This window comes from Myzus persicae, unplaced genomic scaffold, assembly GCF_001856785.1.
Source record: "Myzus persicae strain clone G006 unplaced genomic scaffold, MPER_G0061.0, whole genome shotgun sequence".
In the NCBI taxonomy this organism is placed as follows: domain Eukaryota; kingdom Metazoa; phylum Arthropoda; class Insecta; order Hemiptera; family Aphididae; genus Myzus; species Myzus persicae.
The window spans coordinates 1,945-23,677 of record NW_019104228.1 but is presented as its reverse complement, the minus strand read 5'-3'; the positions used below and the strand labels follow the sequence as shown (position 1 = coordinate 23,677).

The 21,733-nt window shown below is 26.2% G+C and overlaps 2 protein-coding genes across 5 annotated transcripts; one reads left to right on the top strand and one right to left on the bottom strand.

Annotated features, from left to right (window-relative positions):
- Positions 1-974: 974 nt before the first annotated feature.
- On the top strand, positions 975-8,995 carry LOC111040235 (putative zinc finger protein 840). 4 transcript variants are annotated; one of them, XM_022324056.1, is made up of 18 exons: positions 976-1,352; positions 2,204-2,234; positions 2,405-2,519; positions 2,583-2,637; positions 4,361-4,412; positions 4,495-4,627; positions 4,700-4,754; positions 5,244-5,292; positions 5,358-5,493; positions 5,566-5,623; positions 6,264-6,315; positions 6,384-6,519; positions 6,592-6,649; positions 7,060-7,105; positions 7,178-7,313; positions 7,373-7,439; positions 7,780-7,818; positions 7,885-8,993. In XM_022324056.1, exons 1-18 carry the CDS (start codon positions 1,342-1,344, stop codon positions 7,904-7,906), a joined length of 1,251 nt encoding a protein of 416 aa, XP_022179748.1. In that variant the 5' UTR covers positions 976-1,341; the 3' UTR covers positions 7,907-8,993. The 4 variants fall into 4 exon arrangements, with proteins under 4 accessions (XP_022179749.1, XP_022179748.1, XP_022179751.1 ...); XM_022324057.1 differs by lacking the exon at positions 2,204-2,234 and having other exon boundaries at positions 975-1,352; positions 7,885-8,994; XM_022324058.1 differs by lacking the exons at positions 976-1,352; positions 2,204-2,234 and adding an exon at positions 2,235-2,336 and having other exon boundaries at positions 7,885-8,994.
- Positions 8,996-10,434: 1,439 nt separating this feature from the next.
- On the bottom strand, positions 10,435-20,028 carry LOC111040237. The gene is made up of 10 exons (XM_022324060.1): positions 19,916-20,028; positions 17,373-17,429; positions 16,323-16,379; positions 15,898-16,080; positions 14,694-14,750; positions 13,629-13,712; positions 13,351-13,413; positions 12,868-12,909; positions 12,309-12,353; positions 10,435-10,647 (listed from the first exon to the last, which is right to left on the bottom strand). Exons 3-10 carry the CDS (start codon positions 16,324-16,326, stop codon positions 10,562-10,564), a joined length of 564 nt encoding a protein of 187 aa, XP_022179752.1. The 5' UTR covers positions 16,327-16,379; positions 17,373-17,429; positions 19,916-20,028; the 3' UTR covers positions 10,435-10,561.
- Positions 20,029-21,733: the final 1,705 nt, after the last annotated feature.

Below are 21,733 nucleotides of genomic sequence, written 5' to 3'. Positions count from 1 at the left end.
TACTTGGTGAAAATTAAATTTAACTATTTGAATGTATGTATTATTTTATAGGTATTATGTATTCTTTATTTCACTCAAACAATAAACCATTAATCTTTTTATCTGAGAAAGTGAGGGGAATCAGTTTAGTTAGGTAAATGTTTGAGTACAAAGGTAACCAGATTTTTAATTTTTTATATAAACTGTAAACATCTGAATCCTTTGATACCTATTACAAACTATTTATTGTAGTTTTGCTATCAATATTGACGAATAAAATTTAATAAACCATTGCCATACATTTTTTTTTTACTAAATATACAATAAGTTGTTAAAAATTTTAATGTGTAAGGCTTATTACATGTAATGCATGTTATATGGCATTGATGGTTATTATTATTTTTTATTTGACATGCACCTATTTCGCTTATGCGTTGATTAATTTTTGAATTGAAAATCATGAAGTTGGTATATATAATAATATTAATAATAGGTATCATGTTTTGGTTCTAAAAATGATCTAGAATGATGACTGTTTTTTTTTTGAGTTTCAGTGCCTTGGGGTAATTTCTCCAAATCTTCCCCACAATGTTTCCGAGACCGAATTATGTATACGTAGATAGTGTGTCACGATTTATTATTAAAACTATAGCTGGTAATTGACCAACTGATGTAGTAACTCATTGGTAATTAATCGTATCAGATCTAAGCTGTTAAGGTTACCGTAATACTGAATAGTGAATACATCATGCAAATCTCGCTGTTAAATTTTTATAGACCTACCCACAGCCCCGTCCCCGTGTGTTACATCGATAATAATAGCATAATACAATAATAGACAATAATATATTATTTTATGAGCAGGCGGTTTGCGCCAAAATGATTTTTTGTATTTTGTTTCATCATCGTCAATATTGTAATATTGGTATTAATCAATTATTGCCAGTTGTGGTCGACTGTAGACTGTGACCGAGGTTTGTAATCTAAAATTAACTTTGGTCTTTTTCTGTTCTGATTGAATCCCACTTTGGTTGTTTTATTATTACTCTCTGGTCTGTTTACTGTTAATACGTAACCACGATTATAAATAATTAGAGTTCTGCGTAATCTGTAAGTATATCTTATCGTGTCTGTGGCCGAGCTTGAACCACGGATATAATTTATATTATAGATTTATCGTAGACCGTAGTGTTTAATGTTTTCATTAGCAATTAGATGCTAATTTGCTTAAAATAATAATTATTCTGTCAAGTAGAAAATTTGTAAACTCAACAGTATATATATTTTTTTGTAATTCAACGTTTATAACATAATATAATTACCGTAATTTAGCGACAAAAATTGATCAATACACGATCGTTGATGGATACTAGGTAAGCTAGATTTGATTATATGTATTTAAGCAGTACGATTCATAGTATGGATTACAGAATTCTGTACTCACAGATTTCCTATACTAAAGTATTTTTTTTTTATAGTAAAGTTTGTAGAAGTGTATATTATTGTCTAATTGTTCTACATAATATATTATGATAACATTGTTTAACTCTTGTTGGTACTCGAGTATCAGAGTTTTCCAATAAGTTAAACTTGTATCATTGGATAGAATTCAGGACCAAAGTTGTATGTAGGTACATACATTTAATATTATGTGAATGCATTGTTCCTCAACTAGTCAACTACTCTGGCGTGGTAGAAAAAATAAATATTCAATGAGTTATTTTTGAATTTAATGAGTTGTAGAAAATATTGTTTAGTGAGTAGTGACATAAGAAACCTTAAATTATACACAGTCTGGAGTTGAATATTTTATTACCTATTATTATTATTACTGTTACTATTATCAAGAATTTTAATCTAAAATATCTGAATAATATTAACATTTTTTTAAAATTTAATTCTTAGTTGTAGGTTTTTATTTCTACTTCCATTATTTTAGAAAATTCCAAAAAATAATAAAGAAATAATCAGTAGAAAATAAGTATGAAACCAATTTAAAATTGTAAGGTATGTCCCATAGATTCAATTTTAGACACTTAAATGTATGACTAGGCATTACTTTACAATGTTATTGTTCTAAATCATTGAACAACTTATAATTGTAAGGACATAAATATAGAATTTTTTTTAAAAATAAAGTATCCTTGTATAATATTATAGTATAATTTTACTCAACATATTGTATTATGTGTACATTATAACTAATAAATGTTTTATTCTATAGATCGAAAATTAAAAAAATGACGAAGAAAAAGGTTTGTTTTACAAAATTAAAATAAATAAGTATTCATTTATAAATCAAATGAACACAGGTAGTTTGCGCTACTGTCAGCAGTCTATGAACTAAAATGGAATGAGTTTAGAATTTACTATCAATTTAAAATGTATTAAAGTGTCTGATTATCTTTTACATTATACATTTTAGATGTCAAAACAGCTAACTAAAATATCACCTAAGAAGAAACTTTATACTTCATCCTGTGATAAGTATGAAACAATTATGGCTGAAGATAAAATAAAGGTCACCAAATCAAACAAAGGTTAATTTTTTTGCTATGCCTAATATGTTTTGATTTGATCTATATATTTATTATAATTTTTAGATAAATCATCAGCTGCTACTTCTTATGTTAACTCTTCAGAAAATGATAAAAAATTGTAAGTACCTATCTATGAATGTTATTTGAGTTAATTGCCCGGTTAATAGTTAATGTTCTTGTTTTATGAATGTTTATGGTTTTTAAATTATATGTAATGTATTTTAATTTATTAAATTTGAGTTTCATAGTTTAGTTAGAAATGTGTTCTGCTTGATTAACCATTTGAATCTGAAAATGTCTTATTTTAATAACTAAAAATAATTTGGTTTAATGTTTATTGTATATTTCATACCTATATGATATCTTTTATAGCTTTTAAAATAAACTAGTATTAAATAAATGTATAGAATATAATATTTTATTATGATGTATCTTCTTATCATTTTCAATGTGTTAGGTTAATATTTTGCTCTAGATGAAACAGTGTGAAATCATTTAATCTTTTCTTTTACATTTGAATTTTTACCCCCAAGACCATAGGCGCAATAATCCTAAATTTTTAAAAAAACCTTTTCATCTAATTTAAGGCTTATATATTATGGGCTTTAATCTAATAAGTATCAAAGGATTAACAGTTACTTTAATGAATATTAATACACTCTCAGTGCACTATTGTCTGTTTGTTTTCTGCAGGGCTGTTCTGACAGGGTATGGCAACTAAATAAATATGCATGTGTAACTTCTTAATAAAATCTTGAGTTCTTGTGTACAGAAAAATAACTGCAGACAAATGACATTTTCACTGAATGTTAATATTTTCATTTTCTATACACCTTACAATTTTAAAAATATTTTGATTCTTTAAACTATTTATTGGCATCAGAAAACTTAGAAAATGGGTAAATGCATCATAAAAGTATGGTTAGTATTTTTATCTTTACCTGAGCAATTTAAAAAATATTAGTAATATGTATTTTAATTAAGTGTTTAGGTATTATAAACCACTAATATAATATACCTAATATATTTCTAATGGCTTTTGAGTTCATCGAGAAAAAAATGTTTTGAGTGGCAAATTGACTCTCCCATGAATTGTAGTTAAGGAGGACCTTGATTGTTTCTTTCCAACCAACCCACAAGATACATAGCAAATTTGGGTTCACCAGAACCAACCATATGTTGTTAACTTTAATACTAAATTGAATTGACCTACTATCAAACTTAATGACGAGAATATATAAAAAAAAAATGATAGTTTTTAGTGAGTCCACCATATTCAACATTAATGTGCTGAAAACTTAAAAGTAAAAATTAGCCTATGATACTACAGATCTTGCCGAATCTATTGATAAAAATGTTATGAGTTGGTTTTCCTTCAGATTTTTACATGGTTGGTACATAGCATATCATAAATATTCTTGTTAAATTTATAATAGTTTACTAAAGTCTTGTTTATACTTATACATTAATATAAATCTTAATAAAGAATCTAAAATATTATTGTTAGATTAAGATCTTAGTGCACCCATATGTCTATATAAATCACTGAAATGTAACCCCTTTTTAGAATGCTAATCATAATTGGTTAATTTTCTCAAATATTTAATTCATACAAAATTTAAAATTAATTATCTTTCCTATAATAATATACTGACTAACTTTGTCACTTATGAGTTAATAGTTATTATATTTAAAAAATATTTAAACCAGTTGAGCAAAAATAGTGTTATTAAGACACTTTAAAATAGTTTTGCCTCAAAAATGTTATATTGTATCATATGGATGAACAACTTATATAATGCATAAAAATTAATTTATGTATTATAAATTTTTTTTTGTAGATTAAAAACACAAAGAAAAAAGATTAAAAAAAAAAAGAAAAAAGATTCTAAGGTTGTAATGTTTTCCTTCAGTTTCTACATAATATAAAATATTGAAATACTAATTTTAAATTGTTTTTATAACCCAAACACAGGTTCATCATATAAACAGTTTGAAAAATGATGATACTGCGCTTCTTATTGACGCAAGACATAATCAATTTAAAGAGTGTTTTGTATTACTTTCAGATATTAATGAACACCAAAAAATACATATATCTCACAAAGGTTAGTATTTTTACTAAGAATTCTAAATGTTATAATACAATTTATATGTTATAATAACATTTTTATATTTAGCTTCTACTAACAAAAGTGCAAAGATTGGTTCAGAAAATAATGAATATTCATCAATGTAAGTACACAAATTACAAAATTATTTAATTACTATTTTTTTGTCATTATTTAACATGAAGTGATATTTACAATCAATACTTAAAAAAGCACAATAAGTAAATTTAATTTGTTTAAAAGAAAAAAAATATTTTAAATTATATGATTACATGAGGAAGGAAGGTATAGTCTTTGGCTAAGACAATGTTAAATATAAATTTGTAAACACCTATATAAATTACTGAAATTCCTCTTTTCTAGAATGCTTAGCTAAATTGATTCATTTCCTCAAATATTTTAGTTTATTATAATGCTAAGTTAATTAAATTTTCTACGAAATATACTCTTTAAATTTGTAACTTAATATATTTTAAAGATATTCAAACCAGTTGAGCAAAATTGTTCTACTGAGATTTTGAAAATTGAATGAACATATATTATACGTCATTGTGTTAGACATAAGTTATCCATACAATATATATTATATTTGTGTATTATATTTTTTTTTTAGATTCACACAAGTAAAAACGATTAAAGAAATAAATAAAAAAGATTCTAAGGTTGTAAATTTTATTCCGTTTTTATAAAATTATCAAATAGTTTTTAGAAACATTTTTTTACTTAGGTCCAAAATATAAATAATTTGAGACATGATGATGCTGCAGTTCCTACAGATGCAAGACATTATAGTCAATTAAAAGAGTGTTTTGTGTTACTTTCAGATTTTAATAAAAACGAAAAAATACATATACCTCTCAAGGGTTAGTATTACTACTAAAAATTCTAAATGTAATAGTACAATTTTTATGTTATGATAACATTTTTATATTTAGCTTCTACTAGTAATAGTACAAAGATTAGTTCAGGAAATAACAATGAATATTCATCAATGTAAGTATTAAAGTTACATAGGTACTTGTTTGTTTAGTTATTATTTTTTTTTGTAATTATATAATTTTTGAGAAAATGTGAATTAGAAATCTCAGAATTCCCGGAACACATTCAAATTACTGCAATTAGTTCATTGTTCATTGAGTATTACATTTTTTTGGAGGTATTTTTCAAATTATACTTTTAAAATATTATTTCCAAGTGTGCTGTTTCTTGAACCATAATTGTTAAATAATTAGAAAAATACTTCTCATTTGTCTATTTTTTTTTTGTAATATGAAAGTATAACGTGGTTAATTTTTTGATTTAAGATGAAACTAATTGTCTTACAAAATTATTTGAGTAATGACTAAATTTAATAAATAACTTAGAAATACTTAAGAAACCCAATCAAAAATTTTACATTTTCTCAAATACTTTTATTTATATATAATGCTTAGTTAATACATTTTCCTATGGAATATACTCTCGTTCTATCCGACCATATTTTTTAAATATTCATACTAGTATAGCAAAAATAGTATTGTTGAGATTTTGAAAATTTAATGAACATAATATAAATGTTATTGTTTTTAGACAAACATTGAATAATATAATATACGTATAATAACTTATGCATTTATTAATACTTTTTCTTTAGGGTGGAAACCAAAGAACAAATTATTAAGAAAAGGAAGAAAGGAAATGTTAAGGTTGTAACTCTTTTTTTATAGTTTTTATAAAATATTGAAATAATCTGTTGAATATTTTTTTTACTTAGGCAAAAAAAATAAAAAATTACATAAATGATAATGCTGTGGTTTGTACCCAGAAGAAACATTGCAATCAATTAAAGGAGTGTTTTGTATTGCTTTCAGATATTAGTGAACACAAAAAAAATCATAAATCTCACAAGTGTTAGTATTTTTACCAGCCATTTTAAATGTTTATTATACAATTTTTATGTTATGATGATTTTTTTCACTTAGCTTCTACTAGCGGTAATATAACGATTAGTTCAGAGAATGATAAAGAATATTCATCAATGTAAGTTTACAAATTACAAATTTGTTTAGGTGTATAATTACTATTTTTTTGTCATAATTTGTTGATTTTAGAGACAATGTGAATTGGTCATTTTAAAACACCAATTAAAATTACTAAAATTTACCTTTTTTATAATGCTAATAGAAATAAATAATTTTCACAAACTTTAAAATGTGTATAGAATGTCAAATAATTTATCTGTGCTATGGAGTATTATACTCCCTCTATTAACGTTGTTATGTATTATATTTAAAAAATATTCAAATCAGTTGTGCCAAAATGTTCTATTGTCATTTAAAAAAATGAATAATTTTAGTAATTAGTATAATATAACTTGAATACTTGTTTAGACATAACTTATCCATAATGTCTTCTATAGTAATTTAATAATGTATTTCAATTTTTTTTAGATTAAGAACTCGAGGAAAAAATGTTAAAAAAATAAATAAATATAAGGTTATAATTCTTTACTTCATTTTTTATTTATTAAAACATAAAAATAATTTGTTGAACATTATTTTTTCTCAGGTCAAAAAAATAAGCAATTTGGAAAATAATAATGTTGCGATTCATACCGAGAAGAGACATTGCAGTAAATTAAATGATAGTTTTGTATTGCTTTCAGATGTTAGCAAACACAAAAAAAATCATAAACCTAACAAAGGTCAGTATTTATGCAGTAAATTATAAATTGATTGATAGTATTAAAAAATGTTTATTTAGCTTCTACTAAAAATAAGTCAATGATTGGTTCATTTGGTTCAGAAAACAACAAAGAATATTTATCAATGTAAGTATAAAAATAGCAAACTTAAGGTCATTTTTAGTTTCTGAGTGGAACAATGGAAATGCCTGTATAAATCAAAGGCTTTTAATTTCTTTAGAATATTATTCCAAATTTTTCTCAAATTTTTTAATTTACACATAATGTCAAATTAAATATATGTGCTATGAAACATACTATTGATAATAATCTATATTCTGTTTAAATGTAATAAATATTTTGCAAAAATTGTTTGATAGAGATTTTGAAAATTGCTGTTCCGTATTGATGTTAAATTGTATATGAACAACTTTTATATTTTAATTCAAAATAGTTCAGTTATCCATTGAAATTGTTTTTGTTTTAGATTAGAGACACAAGATCAAAACATAAAAATGATTCTGAGGTTGTAAATCCTTTCTTTATTTTCTATTAAATATCAGAATAGCTTTTGAACATTTTTTTTTCTTAGGTCAAATGTTGAAAAAAATTGAAAAATTATAATGCTGCAATTCATGTAGAAAAGATATAGTATAATCAAATAAATAAGCGCTTGTATTTCTTTCAAATAATAATAATCACACAAAAAAAAAAACTCATAAAACAGACAATGCTCAGTGGACAGTATTTATTTCAATTGTGTTTTTTTTTATATTACATACAGACATATTTGTTCATTCCAAAATTTTCATTTAATATTATGTATAGTATGAATTACAAGTTAAATAAAGTATAGGATTTATATAAGTTTCAATTAATCAACCATATTTTGAAACATTGCCCCTTGAATTCCTAGCATTTCTAAATTAATACATTTTTTTAATTACCTTTTAAATCTTTATATATATTTTATATTCAAAAATGGTGATTGTTAAAGTCATGTATGTTAAAGACTTAAACCTGAAAGCCAGTCACAAATTTTTTTCTCTAGTTATTGTAGAACTTGAATACATAATATTACTTGTTACTTAACGGCACCATTGTTGTTCGCAACAAATATTTTTGCCTCAATAATAAATATCATTATCACATAACAAGATAGACCATGTGGTCGATTGATATTGGATACCCACATGAGTTTTGTGTGGTAAGTTCATGAAGACTCGTGACTAGACTAAAAGTGTATTATATCTAGGTACAGTCGTTGTCAGATAAATTGGTGTACCGCTTGATTGTTATGAAAATTGTTTTTTACGAAGTACATTATTCGTTACTAGCAAAATGACTCAATGCCTCTTGGCTCTTATATTCAACCTACTATATTCTACTATGAATTATAATCGAATATCTATTCTTAATAAATTAATTTGCAATTAATAATTTCCTTTAAGTACAATTATGGTTTTATCATATTGTAATAAAATACATAGGTACATAGAGTTAATACATTTCTAAAAATTAAAAATCAAAAGAGTTTGCATTCCTATCTCTGAATTGGAAATCGTTTTTTAAGTTTTAGGGTATTAATTACTTTTTTTTTTAAATATTTAAGAGAAAAATGAAGAGTTGATTATTTTTCATTTTTATATTTTCCACCATTCGAATGATTCAATTATATCTACCTATCGCGAAAAAATAAAAATACTTAAAACAAAATTTTAATTTGTTTTCTAGATAAAACCGCTTTTTAAATTGTAAATATAAGTGCATTAATTTGTATAGTTTTATGAGCATTTTTTAAGTATTTAGGTCATTAATATAATGTACAATTTTTTACGACATTTTTTCATTTTTCATTTCATAAATATGTTTATTAGAGCTTCAACATCCAGCCCTATAGGTAATAATGATTATTAATGGTTGTATGGTAGCTATATCATGATTTTTATTATCAGGGTTTTGTATTACCTACTGGTTAAAATTTGATCGTTGTCTGTGCTAGTATCTGACTGTAGTAGATTGGGGATTTAAATAGATGTGGTAATCATGGTTTTAAAAATCAGCTATTATTTTGTTTTGGTTCTCAGGTTGTGGAATCACGTTCCGTCAGAGGTTTTGAAATTGGTGAGGATATTTATTTTATAAACTGGGTTTTTATCCAGTCTTGGAGGAGAGGTATTCCTGTGTCTTTCTGAATTTGCCTATTCCGGCAGAGCCACGAGGCTTTAGTCATATTCTCAAAAATGTAGTCTGGAGAGTGGAGAATTTAGATTTGGTTAATTTTGGCCGAAGAGGCTGGTGCCCATACTGGGCGGGGGGAAATTGATTAGTTGTCAGATTATTGAAGTATTCCGATAGTTGATGGAAGTTAGCTACGATTACAAAAACGACATCTGTTTATATATTATTTTGTTTAAATATATTATAACAATTTCAATTTTTCCAATGTATAAAACGTCCAAAATTATATTCAAGATTTATTGGCTATATATAATAATGATCATTTTTATAGTAACTCCTAATAAATGGTGTAACAGAAAATATTGGTACAGAAATTAAAATTCCACGCATTAGGTATATAGAAAAAAAATTGATCAAATTATGAAACTGATTCTTTTAAACGTACTTAGTTATTATGCAGATTTCCTCTCCACGAAGAGAGTACTCCTGACTCCTCTCACACTCCTCTCAAGTTTGTCATAAAATATACAACATAAATGATTTCGAAAAAAAATCAAGCTTAGAAGTTAGTTATAAGTTATAAGTCAACACTATTAAATAGGAAATATTATAGAGGTATACTCAGGTATCTGATAGTTGGCAAACATCAGTATTGGATTGATTAATATTTGAATTGATTGAAACACAGAGTAAAGAAATGTAATTTATTAGTTTATTGGCGCATTGCCTATATTATCCTGCGATTATTCAAATACTTAATGTTTTTTGGTACATCACTGCCTCCGACAACGTGCAATAGTGTAACAGTTTTTATTTATCAATACTGAATTATAAAAATTATTTTCAATTTTTATTTCTTTTTCCGTGTTTATTGAAATTCATTTTAATTAATTAAACTACACCATATTATAAATAGTATTTAATATTAATATATTTATAAATATTAATTAACTATACGAGGTGTATTATATTATTATAAATATTAATTTACTATACGAAAATAGATTGCATAAATATTAATTATTAATAGGTACATTTATATGTTGAAGTAATACTAAACTTGTACTACTCTTAGGTGCATTTTCTTTTTAATTTTGTTTTCCGCTATCGACGTACCACGGCCATGATGGATATGATAGCTGATCTTTTGAAGTAACTATTATTTTGTAGAATGCTGAAAAAAAATTTTTATATATCTATAAACGTCAATATTATTGTCTTACATTACCTCTGCAATATTAGTTTAATTGGTATAATGGTACAATGGTACCAAATTCCAAATGTATGATTATACAATGATTAATAATGCGCATTCGATCCCATATCTGTTTTCTACCAAAATAAACCTATCTTATACCGACTGTAATCGTCTATTCTAGTCATTAGATAAAGCTGCTTACAACATATTTGAATTTATCATGAAGCTTTCTTGGAAACAACTTTTCTATTGTTTTGAAATTGAATGCATTAACTCTTCATAATTAGATTTTTAAATTTTGAGTACTTAGAATTTTAAAATGTAAATAATATTGAAGTGAAAAAATTAATTAAATAATGTAAGAAAGTCGTTTTCAAGTAAATTTTATGACAAATTCAAATATTTTTTCAGAAATTTGATGGGATAAATAGGGAAGTTATTATGATTCATTTATGAAGATTGATACTTTTAACCAAAAAAAAAAAAAAAAATGAACCAAATAATAATGCGTTATAGCATAGAACAATATAGAAGCGACACTCAGCCTAGTGGCTGATCTCTGGTTAGGTTAACCTAACCTGTATATAGGTACCTATTATGTTTTTGTGAGTATTATTTTAGTAGGCACCGATCATAAGCTGCTCGAGTTCTCGACGTTCGTTTATGGCTCGTTTGCGGTTGCGGTAGGCTTACAGAATTCGAAATCATAATATGATTATTTCAAACAGTTTTATTTGTTAAGATGAGTTATAATGTAACTGCTATAGCGCAAAAAAAAATTCAAGCAAGTAAAATTTAATCATATGATCAAAAAAAAAAATGTATTTCAACTAGGTTGTTAATATAGGTACTTAAATTAATATGCTTGCTTTAATACTTAACGTAATTACTAATTATTATATATTACATATTTACATAACGTATTATGCATAATTAAGTTGCTAGAGGCGCAGCATATAATAACTAATATATTAACTATATATATTCCCATATATTAACTAAGACACTAAATCGATCAAAACCAAAAAAACTGTACTCAGTCCGAAAATACAATATGTATTAATACAGTTAATTTGAATACTACATCGCCGAAAATATGATTTCACTAAGCAGATTTTATTATGCATCTTTAATCGCGAATTAGGAGACAATTCGATTAAATACATCAAATAATGCTCATTAGTCTAATGAAAATTATCAAGGCTTTTATTCGCACCTATCTCACGAATTAACTATTAATAACTAATAAGTAATAACTATTAATGCAATCGTGATTCGCGATAGGTACTTAATATATTAGTTATGTTTTTTGTCAAAATTGCTCCATAGTACCTATTTAAATATAAGAAACTTTAATAGCATAATAATATTTTATAGTTCGACATAAATTATTGCAGATAATTATAGAAATTGATTTTTTTCGACATACTAAAAATTGGTATAAAAAAAATATATTTTTCATGTTATTTGTGATTCATAATATTTGGACTAACCTTGCCGATTATCCATAATCACAATAGTTAATAGTTATAAAAGCGCAATAAGCCCGCAGAATGAGGTTCATATAGAAAAAATGTGTTGTATAATTTTATAGTAAATGCAAAAAAAAACATTATAAGTAAAATATAAATACTTACATGAGTAATCAAACGTGTAAGGATTATAATCCATCGAATTTGAAACTAAAAAATTATTTATTTACTCCATATGTGTTATAAATTCTGAGAGGAGCGATAATATGTGTTTATTTGGTGTCTGTCATCGCTCATCACCTTTTGGATTAGTTCATAAAAGTAACAATGTTTAACTAATTAACAATAACTAGAAAACCACTGGTTCGAATTTTGATTTCGATACATCAAAATTCTCAAAAAAATTATCCTCTAAATAATTTAAAGAAAAAAAGTGGGGTTCTCATTTGAAAAACAAAGGTTCGTATCGCCACAGAACACTCCTTAAGTGGCACAAAAAATCTCAAGAATATGAATATATGGTCTTTGAATATATTTAAAGATTCCAAAAATCGGATTTTGAAAAACTTTATTATTAAAGAAAAAAAGGGGGCGAGCATACTTGTTGGATTACCCTTTATATACCATTCTATTTTATCCTATGATAGATGACATGAATACATAATATGGAATATATAAACCAATGTATTGTACATTTGTACTTAATTTAGTGACAATGATTTACCTTTGAGTAATTTATCGAATGTGTCTCTTGACACCGGTATGCCTATAAAACAAAATATAAATTTTTTATTATACCACAGATTATTCACAACGTATATGGTTCATACAATTATAAGATTTATAAATTTAAAATCTCCTCCGTAGATCATTATAATGCGATTTTGAATAATTAATTACACCGGCAACTTTGAAAATATTTTATTATGTTTATTTTATAATAAAACATTTAAATACAACAGATTACCTATAAAAAGCTCTATTTAAGTATATCTACATATTAAATTGTAAATTTCCTTGTTACTCATTGGTAAGTTTTAAAGTTAAGTTTATCTTAAAATATTACATATTTTTGTGTTAATGATTAAAAAAATATTTTTCTGAAATAAGATTTATATTCCGCTACTTATATAAACAAGAAAAACTAGTATGTTAGAATTTTTGAGTTAAAATGTATTATTCTAAATACAATATAAATTATACTTACTATTCTTACATTCCATATTTTCAAGATAATCATCATAATTACGATTGGTTTCTTTCGGATACGCTAAAATGTTTAGTTAAATGTAAAATAAAAATTCAGTCACTATTTTTAAATATCTAATAAATAATGATAAAAAAGGATTCTGCAGACTCATGAATAAAACTCAGTTAAGTAGTAAGTACTGATAAATTATATTGGCAATAAATCAATATTACGAGTTGTAAGAAATAATTAAATGGGTAATATTATATATTTTACTTATTAATATAATAACTTACAGTCAAATAAATTTTGATAAAGCTCTTCAGGTAATATTTCAGGTTCAACATGTTCCTTGATGCCATCACGTTTTGCTAAAGACGCTATTAATTATGACATATTTAATTGGATGATTAGTTAAATTTGATTAAAAAAATGGTATTTTATCTAAGTCAAAATTGCCAATTGCCATGATTATTTATTTTAACACTTTTCATAATATGTTTCTTTCATATCATTCTTATTGCAGTCAATTATATAAATTGACAATAGGTACTCGTATTCAATAATAACAAATTAGATAATGTAGACAGCTTTATGTACTACATAATATGTTGGAAATAAAATTACAAGCGATTTGTAAAGTAACACGGCTATTAATAGCTCTCTTAAGAAAGAGATAATTATTCACCACAAACACGATACACACATACATCAGCAGTTCACCAATAAAAACACTAGTATATGGAATGTAGTACCTACTGTAAGGGGCATTATTATGGATGATATATATGCATATATTTTATGGTTTAAAACTTTGTGTTGGAGAAGAGTGTTAAAAATCTCTGGATTAATCGCGTGTCATACGAAGCAGTATATTATAGGTTAGGAGAAAATTAGTCAACCTGGATGACAATCATGGAGAGAAGAAAGAAGTTCAGAGAACATCTTGTAATGAGTAATACATGGGTTATGGGTACATATATTATTGAAGGAAAAATCGAAAGAAAACTACGAGTTCATGAACAGGAAGATCAATGAAGTTTTATATGAAGTAAAAATGATCTTATAAAGAATTGAAGGAAGCTACTATGGATAAGAATGGAGGAACACTACATCATTAAGCTATGGATTGAAAAAAAGCACCCATTGTTAAAAACAAAGGATTAGTAATTGTGATTAAAGTATTACCTACAAATTCAAATATAAATAGTAAATAAAATAAGTATAAATAAATAGTAAATAAAGTACAAAATACAATAATACAATATAATATCGATTATACATTTAAATACCTTCTCAATGTTTAATTGAATTATTAAATAATGAAACCATAATAATAATATTAAATATAGTTTACCAACCAAGTTTATTTATTCTGATTATATAATCATCACGGCGTTCATTTGGTATTGGTAAACCTAAATAAATTTAAATTAAAGTATATTTTGATTAAATATGTATTATTTAGAAGAAGAATATTTTGAGGGCAATCGTAATTTGCTCCACAATTGACTTTATATGCACCATGGTGTATGGAGATTGGAGCTATTAAAAAATATCGAAACAATTTGAAAGTAACTTTTAAAATACATTTTAATAATAATGCACTATTGTACCACAAAAATGGCGATAACATGATTGTAATCCGCAAACCCCAATATCAAATGTTATAGAATTTAAAACTCAAATATCTATTTATATAAAAAATAAACAAGAAGTCAGAATATGTCCACAATAAGTATATTCAGTTACAAAACCGTAACTGCACTATACTAACTGTACAGATTCTGTGACATCACCCATGATAAAACCAAATGAAACTTGAAAACACATTAACACAGGCTTCCTAACTAACCTAACTCAACCTAGTATTTAGTAGTGTATGTAACTAAGTAGGTACCTACTAATATAAAAGGAGCTAGGTATGCTGAAAACTTAAAATCACGGTTGAGTTATATCTATAACCGATTATCCGTGGCCCGCGCTACAGAATCATGGGCAATAATATAATAATAAAATAGATATAGAATCACCCAGTTTACATGAGGCTATAGGACTTCAAGTTAGAATAGCCAGATAGCATTTCCGGTGACTACTCTGGCTTGGCACAAGGTAGGACGGCTTACATGACGCTATAGGTGTAGCTGAGTATGTCCGGTATAACCGCTGGAAATACTAGCCTCGTGCAGACCGGGCGTATAAAATGATTATAATTTATAATAGACCGTCATCATTTGTGGTCAATCGTAAGATCACTTTAAAATAAATAGTGAATATGTAATGATCTACGCAATAAACCTATTATGAATGCACATTACAAATTACCATGTAGATCTACCTTTTGTCATCACAGTGCATACTAATTTAGTAAAAAAAAAGATTCGCATCCCCCAACCGCGCCCTAAATGGAAATCCTCGATAGTAAAATTATTATAACTCTAACTCGATTCGAACTGAATACGTTAGGTTTAGGTATTTAATATTCTGTTCGAGAATAAGGCATATATATTGTTCATATGATGGATTTAAGTAGGTATTGTGCTTAAACAATTAATATATGCTCACTGAGTTTGAACACTTTAAATTCTTCGAAGGTCATAGCTCCATATATTTTGACAGACGTGGTTCCAGATGTTTCTGCAGCAATGTCCGTGATTTCGGATGTTATTATAGCAGTGTTCATATCTCCGGACGTTTCTGGAGTAATCTCCGTATCTTGGGACGTTTTATAATCAAAAGCATGAAATTCTAAAAAAAATGAAAAATTAAGAGTTAATTTCAATATTGTATAGTAGGTATTCATTCATACTAATCGTAATATCTAATTATATACATTTTGGTATAATATGGTAAATTAATATTGGTTTCAAACTGTGGATACTAGAATTAGATATATATATATGTATAAGATATACTGTTTAGTGTTTATAGTAAAAGAAAGAAATTAGTATGTAGTACAATTATTATGTGCATTTAATTATTATACTTACTCATATACTGGACGAATAATGATAGCTGTTTCTTTGTTTCATCGTCACTGTTTATCACTAATAAATCACGTTTTTAATTAGCTGGTATTATATAATAAACTCGTTTGTATATTAAATTTTTTTTTATATTTATTAGGTACTATTGCTTATAAATACGGGTATTATGAATTATTAATATTTTGCATAGGTACTCATAACTCAATTAAAAATTAAAATATCGTAAAAAAAACAACGAGAGAACACAGATAATGTATTCTTATATTGAAATTTTATAATAGGCCAGTATTCACTGTAATTTTTAAACTAATAACACAGCATTGGAAGTGTTGGACGTAGATACATTCGGAGTTGCTTGATTGTGGCCCGAATACAGGTAGTCGTATTTTATCCCAAATATAAGTATCCCGAATGCGGCCCGTCCAAACACACATTGGTTCACAAAATAGCTTATAATTAATACAATTAAGCATTTTGTATTAGACATATTTGTATATTATGCAACTCAAATACAATGTCTTGTTTATGATTATTATCATAAATATATGAATTTAGATTATTAAAATGTCTTTATTGAATCTTTTAACAAAACTTTTACAATTTTTATTTGTACAACACCATTTTTCTATTTCATTTGCTAGTAACTTATGAAATCGAAATTTATATTATGAATACATTTATTATATGTTCCACCACTTACATTTTATCTAATTTTTTTTATCTTTAACGGACTGGAAATTATCACGTCGAATATTGGTGATTGTGAGAATCGTGAATACAATAGTTATATTATATTTATGTCAAAATACGTATCGGACGCAATCGGGATATTTATTTAGTTTTGATAACCACTGTATAGGTAGTTTTCTACCTAATGTGTACTGGCCGCAATTGAGATAGGTGAAAAGGTAAAAAGGTTAGTTTGGGCAGCAATCGGGTGACACCCGATACATTTTGGTATATTATCCATCAGTAAGACGGAGATAACATGCGGGTACGACGTCCTCTAAAGGGTATTTAAATAAATAGTAAAATCAATTAGAAGCAACTTACAACTATTGTAGAAACGTTTTTTATAAGTGTCGTAATCTTCATCTATTTGAGGAAACACTAAAACAAAAACGAATTATTTTTGTACAATTAATTCGGCACTCAAAGGGTTAAATTCCATAATAACAAATTATAAACATATATTTAATTTGGTGCCTATGTCACATTTTTTTTTATCAAGATACGTTTTGATGAAAATTCCGTCTGATCCCAAACGGCTCCCGTCTATTGTTCGCTTATTCCTAAACGGCTCCCGTCCAAAAAGGTCTAACGAACAGATGAATTCCGAAACGGCTGCCGTCCAAAAAAAATGTTCAAATAGGTATAAATGCACAATTGTAAACTCTACAATAATTATTGGACATATGCACGCCTGTCTTCCAAAACAGTATACACAATACCGTTGACGTTATTACGCTCCTCGTAATTCTGTTGTTGTATTGTATATACAGTTCATGTGTATCATATTTTTAAATTTAAAATATATAAAATCATGACACCTCTTTTCAGACAGTCTTAAGTCTGTATAAAGTAGGATGGAATTTGTGGTGTACAAAACCGGAGCCGTTTTTTGTCCAGAAGCATAACTTTATAAGAAAAAAAAATACATCTTTCTACGATTCAATTGATTTGATGAAAAATGTTGAATATAATATTTCCAAAATACCAGGAAACGTCGGAAAAGCAATTCAAGAAAAATTTCGAGCTGTTATAAAGTAAAATAATGGCTATGAAACCTTGATAAAAATCTCTGCATGTATTGACGGAACTAATGGAATTTTGGAAAATAAAGAAGACAATTTTGGTCTCAGTGACTTATCTCTTTTTAAATACGCTCCCGTCTCCGCAGAGAGAAATTTTTCGAGGTTTAAAAATGTGCTGGTTAATAATCGACGATCTTTCACATTTTAAAATCTGAAAAAAACATTCGTGGTACAAGGTAACTCGAATGCTTTTGGTATGTATTTATTTATGTTTAGTCAAACAATTTATTTAATACAAATATTTTTAATATTAATTTTTCAGACTGAAATTAAAATATATTCAAATAATTTCAAAAAATAAATATAAAAATAATATAATTTTATATTAATACCTATATAAAAAAATAATGCAAATAAAAGACTTTTTTAATCAATTTTTTTTATTTTATAGGGCATATTCCTACAAAATAAGAGCATAAATGCATTTTTTTAAAGTTTTTAAAACATTAATCCGAGCCCCAGTTATAAGTTATGTAATATATAGAAATTGTAGAGTATATATTTATTTTATCTTTTTTATTTCATCATAATATTATAATTGTTACATAAGGGCATATGGCCCCTACAGTAGTACAGATGCTCTTACTATTATCTATTTATTCAGATATGTTTTTTACGCCGGTTGTCATTTGCGCATCGCTATTGTTAATTTAGACCTTTTTTGTAAGACATTTGCGCATCGTTCGATTTTTGGGTTATATATCATTTGCGCATCAGCCGTTTAAAAGGTCTTACATCATTTGCGCATCAATATTATTTAACAATAGAATTTTAAAAAAGGTGTACACCCAAAAGTGCTAGTTGTTTTCTAACTTTGATCTTGAAATTCATTCATCAACTTTCAAATATTGTACAGATATTTCTGTTTTAAAATATGTTTGACGACGCATATGGTAGAGAGAAATGGAGAGATTTTGTGATAGCAGCGATGGCACTTAATGGGCCGATAAGCTGAGAATATTGAGATAATATTGTGTAGGATTATCATTATAGTTAGCAATAACATAACTAAGATAAAAAAATTGTTATGCCTCAATAAAAATTGATGAACATCGAAGATTTATTCAATTTATTTTAATTATATGGGTTTGTTTATTACATGTGATTTATGAAAATCATTACATTTTCAATAAAAAACTATTTTTTATACAATTCTATTGTTCAGCATGTTGATGCGCATTTGATGTATAATAATTTTGTGCAGGTAAAAGTAAAACGGACAATGCGCAAACGATAATTAGCGCTGATGCGCAAATGATGTACGATATTTTGGCACAGGTAAACAGACGATGCGCAAATTCAGTTTATTTTTAACAAATTAGTTTAATATATACGAAGATAATATTAAACGAAAGTTTCTTAAATGATAATACATTGAAAAAAAATGAATGAAGATTTAACGATCAAAGTCCGGATAAAAAACAAATGCAAACATAGTCAAGGCATGGGGCAATCATATTTTAATCTTAAACATCTGTTGAGCTACTGCATTCTGATTCTTTCAACAATCTTAAAATCAAATTTGGAGAAGTTTTCAAATAGGTAAAAATATGAAAATCTAAGTAGGTAACTTCTATTTGTTGCGTACTAGTTACTCTTTAATGATCAATGCAATATGTAATTTAAAAGTGAGATTATAATTTATAAGCGCATTACTCTTAACTAAAAAATATCTTGGTAATAATTTATCAGTAAATACTAATCAGTAATCACAAATATTATTACCTATACATTTCAATAAATTTAATATCTATTTTAATAATATTAACAAACTATACGTACATAACTTAAAAAGCACAAAAATTTCTTTTGTCACGAATTGAATACCTAAAATTTTTAAATATAATATAGGTAGGTATTTTAGTATTTATATAATTATAATAATAATTATTATTGAAAAGTTAATAATTATAAAAGTGGACAAGTTGGTAACCTTTGGGTATCATTACATGTACGAACAACGATTTTGATCGGAGTCTGTTAACATATATTACTAAGTATATTTTGTTTTATCTTAATTTGTTTTACTATTTAGTAATGCAGTTACAGTAATAGTTACACAGTATGAAGCGAGTCACTAAACACCTACCTACTGGCTACTTCACAACAGAGTGCTACCTATTTATACATATTTTTTTTGTATTTAGTTATTTCATAAAATATAAGGTATATTTATATTGAAATACAATATGATGAATAGGTACATAGCATAATTATGGCAAGTACTCTTCATTGTTTTTTTTTATTCAGAGGATGCCAGGGTTTGTCTCATCTCAAATAATTGTATGTTCTGAATAATTCATTAACTTTGTTATGTTTAAACTTAGAGTAATTTGACCTATTATACAATTTAAAAGTTATGTTAAAGACAATGACATATGGTTTTTTTTATTTCAATTTTAAAATAAGTTATGAGCATTTTAATGTGTGCAAACAATTTACTATTTTAAAACACTAATAATTAACTTTAAAATTGGAATATAAAAAAACTTCTATGCCATCTACTAGATAATATTCTTACTTCTAAATTATATAATAGGTCAATTTACTTTAAGATTAAACATAACGGACTCAAATGAATTATTTAGAAAGTACAATTCATTATGTTGTGAGTTTGTAAGATGGAGACAAGGCATGTACCTAGATATGGCGTCCTATTAGTTAAAATAATAAAATTGTAAAAATGTACCTACAATGTATTATTATTTAATATACCTCATTAAGCAAAGCTTGTGGTGTAGGTGGTTGTATAATATCATTCGTTTTATCCCCTTATGCTGACATAATATTGTACCTACCTAATATTATTTCACTTAAAATCACGGACTTTTTATTGGTCTTCTGATGAAGAGGTGATCATATTGTTATTTAAATTATCAACCACATACCGATAATACGGTTGTACGTAACTCATTATTTCCATATTAAAATATGTATGGTAGGTGTTATGATAAGGTAACACTGTAATAATAATAATAATAATTATATCACCACTACATGTTATCATATTTAGCAGTTAGTATTTTGTTATAAGTTATAAGTCGTTGAGTGTCAACGTAGTATAATGTATAAGTAATGTTCATGTCATACAATAGTATTATAACAGTGTCATAGTTTATTTAAAATATATTAAATACAACATGGTGTCAGGTGTTGATTCATTATGGGTCGAAAAAAGAAGGATCAAGCAGATAAATCTGGATCACAACATGATGAATCAGTAAACGAGCCGCATCAAACCACGTGCGCTAATATCCAAATGTCCACCAACACAAACACGATGTCGTCAGGTCTCATTGGTAATTTAAGCCAACTATCCTTAGATGGAAATTTATGTCAAAATTGGTCCGATTGGCTTCAAGAGTTTAATATTTATTTAATTGCGAGTGGCTATGATAGCCAGCCCGAAATACGAAAAATATCAATATTTTTACACTTTATTGGTAAAGCTGCTTTAAAAATCTATAATTCATTTAATGTTAATATAAAAGAGTTGACATTGGATAATCTAATATTCAAATTCAATGAATATTTTATTCCACGTAAGAATGTCACTGTGGAACGCCATAAATTTTTCACTCGGTATCAATTACCTGATGA